Source organism: Corylus avellana, chromosome ca1 (assembly GCF_901000735.1).
Source record: "Corylus avellana chromosome ca1, CavTom2PMs-1.0".
Taxonomy (NCBI): domain Eukaryota; kingdom Viridiplantae; phylum Streptophyta; class Magnoliopsida; order Fagales; family Betulaceae; genus Corylus; species Corylus avellana.
In genome coordinates this window covers 29,715,928-29,720,788 of record NC_081541.1, presented here as the reverse complement: position 1 = coordinate 29,720,788, position 4,861 = coordinate 29,715,928, and the positions used below count along the sequence as shown (strand labels likewise).

Here is a 4,861-nt window from a genome sequence, read left to right as displayed (position 1 = left end):
TTCTGTCCTGCGTCACTCGGAAACAGCAAAGAGGAAGGAAGCCTAGGCCATGTTGTGTCACCTATCATATTTTCAACCGATACCGCGGTTATGTGTGGGTGATTTCAACGAGATTGTGGACTTATCGAAGAAGAAGGGAGCAACGTTAAGAGCCAAGGGACAGATGGAAGATTTTCAACGTGCTTTAAAGGACGGTAAGCTTCATGATTTGGGCTTTACGGGACTAAAGTATACATAGAATAATGGGAGGTTTGGTGGAAGCTATACACAGGAGAGATTAGACCGGGCTGTGGCAAAAACTGAGTGGTGTGCAGTGTGGTCAGCGTGGATGTGGCAGTGTTGGCCAGTCGTAGTTCTGATCACCACCCTCTGCTCCTATCACTTAATGACAATGAAAACAAGAATAGGAAAAGGGGAAGGCCTTTTGGGATAGATGCTAGCTGGACAAAGGAGGTGGGTTTCAAAGAAGTAGTTCATACCACATGGCAGCAACGACAACGACAAGGGGACCCATGGACGGCTATTCGTGGCATGCTCCAAAGATGCCAAAAGACAATTAAACAATGGGTTAGGAAAACGAAGAGATCGACAGAGGAGGTTTTTCGGAAAAAAAAAAATCAAGGAATTAGAACGTATTCAAGTAGAGGCCAATCCAAACGAAAGGTACAAGAAAAGAAAATTGAAGGAAGAGCCGTACGGATTGATGGAAAAAGAATATATAAAGTGGCGGCAAAGGGCTAAAATGGACTGGTTAAGCAACAGTGACAAAAATACCAAGTATTATCATGCATGTGTATGACAACGTCAGCGGCGTAATTATATAGAACATATCCATGTTGGAGTGGAGTAGCTGTGTAGTAGCCAATAGACAATTGAACAAACCTTTGTTGGCTTTTACAATGAGCTATTCACGTCAGTTATGCCACATAATGTCGAGAATTACACAAGTGCTATTGTTGGGAGGGTTTCTATGGATATGAATGTAAACTAGGAGCAACATTCACATCTGATGAGGTTCATAGAGCATTGACCCAGATGACACTCCTTAAAGCACTGGGGTGCAATGGTTTTTCAGCCGAATTTTATCAACAAAATTGGGCAAATGTCTACTAGAGGTATGTAATGCAGTCCTTCACTTTCTCAACTGTTGAAAGATGGATGAGCAAATTAATGTTACACATATTGCTTTGATACCAAAAAAAAAAAAAAAAAAAATGGTTCCTTCTAATGTATCTGATTTTAGACCCATAAGCTTGTGTAATGTGACTTATAAGCTTATCGCTAAAGTATTGGCTAATCGACTGATGATAGTGCTCCCCCAGCTTATTCGGAGAACCAAAGTGCTTTCATATCAAGTAGATTGATAACGGATAATATTCTAGTAGCATATGAAACACTACACTCTATGCACACCCGAATGTGGAGAAAGGTGGGATTTATGGGAGTCAAGCTTGACATGAGCAAGACATGTAATATAGTGGAATGAGGTTTCTTACAAGCAGTTATGACGAAGATGGGTTTTTCTACCAAATGGATAAAGTTGATTATGAAGTGTGCGCGCATAGTCTCGTGTACTATCTTAATCAATGGTCAGCCAGTTGGACATATTAAGACCTTAAGAGGAATTCACCAAGGAGACCTTCTATCTCTGTACCTATTTATCCTTTGTGCAGAAGCTTTGAGTTCTCTTATTACCCAGGCTGTTCAGAAGGGAGCTATCACAGGGGTGCCAACATTCAAAAAATACCCACGCTTGAGTTACATTTTCTTTTTAGATGATAGTCTTTTATTTTGTAAGGGTAATTCGGTGGAATGGAGGAGACTCTTGCGAATTTTGGACATGTATGAACTAGCTTCGGGACAAAAGCTCAACAAGGAAAAGACATCCATTTTCTTTAGACACAACACAAGGCTTGAAAAAGGGAAGAGATCTCCAAACTCTCAAGTCTACATGCCACCCAAAGCTATGAAAAAATATTTGGGACTCCCAACCTTGGTAGGAAAGTCGAGGATGAAGGCCTTTCAAAGTCTAAAGGATAGAGTGTGGATTTGCCTCCAAAATTGAAAGAATAAATTTCTGTCACAAGTGGGAAAGGAAATATTGCTCAAAGCGGTGGTTCAAGCCATACCCACATATTGCATAAGTGTTTTCCTCCTCCCAATTTCCTTATGCAAAGAGACACATGGAATGATGCAAAGATTTTGGTGTGGACATAAGCATAATACCTCAAGAATTCATTGGGTGAGTTGAGAGTGGATAGGAAAATCAAAATCGGAAGGAGGTTTGGGGTATCTAGACTTGGTGACTTTCAATAAAGCCATACTTGCAAAACAAATTTGGAGGCTCCTACAATCTCCAAATTCTTTGGATGCACGAATTATTGGAGCTAAATAGTACCCTTCAAAATCTGTTTTGGAGGGCCAAGTAGGGCAACACCCTTCCTTTGCTTAGCTGAGTATCATGGCTGCTCAAATGGTACTAAAACTGGACTTATTTGGAGGGTGGGTGGGGGGACGGATATAAGAGTGTGGGGAGATAGGTGGATTCCAACTCCTTCAACACGGTTCAATCACCCCGAATTGTTTTGGATGCGAGAGCTAGAGTTGTTGATCTCATCGATCAAAACACGAAAAGCTGGAAGGGCATTCTCATTGACACAGTGTTTCAAGAGCATGAAGCCCAAGTGATCAAAGGAATTCCGCTAAGTCCAACCCCAACCAAAGATAAATTAATTTGGCGATGCACTACTAATGGAGATTTTTCTGTTTGAAGTCTGTACCATTTAGAGATGGAAACGATGGCGAGCATACGGTGTGGAGGGTCAACACCAAACTAGAATAATGACTCTGGAAGAGGTGCTGGAAAATAGCTGTTCCTAATGCAGTCAAGATGTTTTTATGGAGGGCTCTGAACAATTCACTACCCACCAAGGTGAACTTATTTTGCAGGGGTGTAGTACAAAACAAGTTTTGCCCCATATATGAAACAGAAGATGAGACAGTGGAGCATATCCTGTGGAATTGTCCTTCAGCAAATGATGTATGGGGGTGTGGGATGAAAAAGCTGCAAAAAGGCATGTGTGTAGGCAAGCCTTTTACCAACCTTTTTGAGGAGGTAATGGAACAATGTGATACAGCTGAACTTGAGGTTTTAGTAGTCACAGCGAGACGTATCTGGCTGCGTATAAATGTTGTGGTTCATGGAGAATCCTTCATGGATCCAACCCAACTTGCACGTGAAGCGCAAGAGGCACTGGAGGAATTCTATAACGTGACCATGCCAGAGGAGGTGGAACCGAAGAAAGACGGGGAACAGAGCATGGGGAAATGGATGCAGCCTCTTGCTGACTATATCAAAATGAATTGGGATGTTGCGGTGGATGTGAAAAATGGATGGATAGTTTTGGGATGCATTACTCGAAACTTAACAAGTGCTTTCTTGGCAGCCCGCAGTATCACGAAAGAGGTTGAACCTGCAATGGCAAAAGCCCTAGCAGCCGTTTATGCTACCCAGCTGCCGTCTTTGGTAGGAAGCTTGGCTTTTGGCAGATTATTTTTGAAGGGGATGCTAAGGTGATTGTCAAATAAGTTAATGGAAATGGACACTGTGGAAGCAGTTATAAACACTCTGAGGAGGGAATACAATTAGAAATGCGGGCTTTTGAGAATGCTAAATTTACCCATATACCTAGGGAGGCCAATACTGCAACTCATCGGCTAGCTAAGATGGCTACCACCCATGTCATAAATGCAATCTAGTTGGAGGATATTCCATCGGACATTTGTTGTATTGTACGAAGGGAAGAACTTCTCCCTTCTTTGTGATCTTTTCCAGATCTTTCTGAGTTATTGAATAAGAACTATCTTTTCAAAAAGAAAGATATATTTTACCATTTAAAATGGACGTAATAAATAAATATAAAAACTAGCATAAAGTTATGCGGCGTCTAATGCCTCGGATTTGAATTATTTAATCTCACGTTTTTTTTTTTGCTCCTTTATGCCATAAAACATTGCAAGCTTAATAAACGTATTTTAAATTTTTAGAAGAAACTACATTTACCTAATTCTAACTATTACTATATTTGCAATACTCTCAATTTATTATTGCCATTACAATATCTCCCTTTTGCGACCCAAAATGACACTATCCCCAATCTATCATTTCTTAAATTTTTGCCTCTTTTTTCCAATTTATTTATTTATTTATTTTTTAATTTTTTTACATGTTTTGCTTCTTTTTTTTTCCAATTTCAATTTTTTTTTTTTTTTTTTTTTTTCGTTATTGTCATTTTTAGCACAGAAAGGGGATGTTGCAAGTTTGCAACGCCAATGATAAATTGGAAGGGGCATTGCAAAAATTATAATATTGGAAAGACAATGCAAATAGGGTGGTAGTTAAAGGTAGTAAATATAATTTTCCCTAATTTTTTTCTTGATTACTTCCTACTTATATTCAAATTACTCTTTGTATACTATTGTTATTTTATGTAAAAATGATTAAGACAAAGGTAATTCATGACAAGCAATAATGTTACGAATAATGCACTAGAAGAAGAATTGGAATGAATTTGGATTATGAAAGAATACTAAAAAAGTCAATAATTTCCATAATAATGACATCAAATTGTCATTGCCAAAAAGATTTGGAATAATAAATAGAATAAAATGCACCTATATACTATTTTGTGGTTTAGATTATTTGAATTACATTTCTTGGTTTTCAAACATTTTAAAATGACAATTAGCAATATTGCCTTGATGTTAATTCCTCTCACAAGTCTCCCAAGATTCTAAGATCGGTGCTTCAACCAATTTTAGCATAAAAACAATCCTAATTAACACCATATGACTATAATTT

At 38.6% G+C, this 4,861-nt stretch overlaps 1 protein-coding gene across 1 annotated transcript; it reads left to right on the top strand.

The window, feature by feature from the left end:
• The first annotated feature begins 2,798 nt into the window (after nucleotides 1-2,798).
• On the top strand, nucleotides 2,799-3,577 carry LOC132169423 (uncharacterized). The gene is made up of 2 exons (XM_059580461.1): nucleotides 2,799-2,812; nucleotides 2,950-3,577. The coding sequence occupies exons 1-2, from the start codon at nucleotides 2,799-2,801 to the stop codon at nucleotides 3,575-3,577; spliced, it is 642 nt and encodes a 213-aa protein (XP_059436444.1).
• Nucleotides 3,578-4,861: the final 1,284 nt, after the last annotated feature.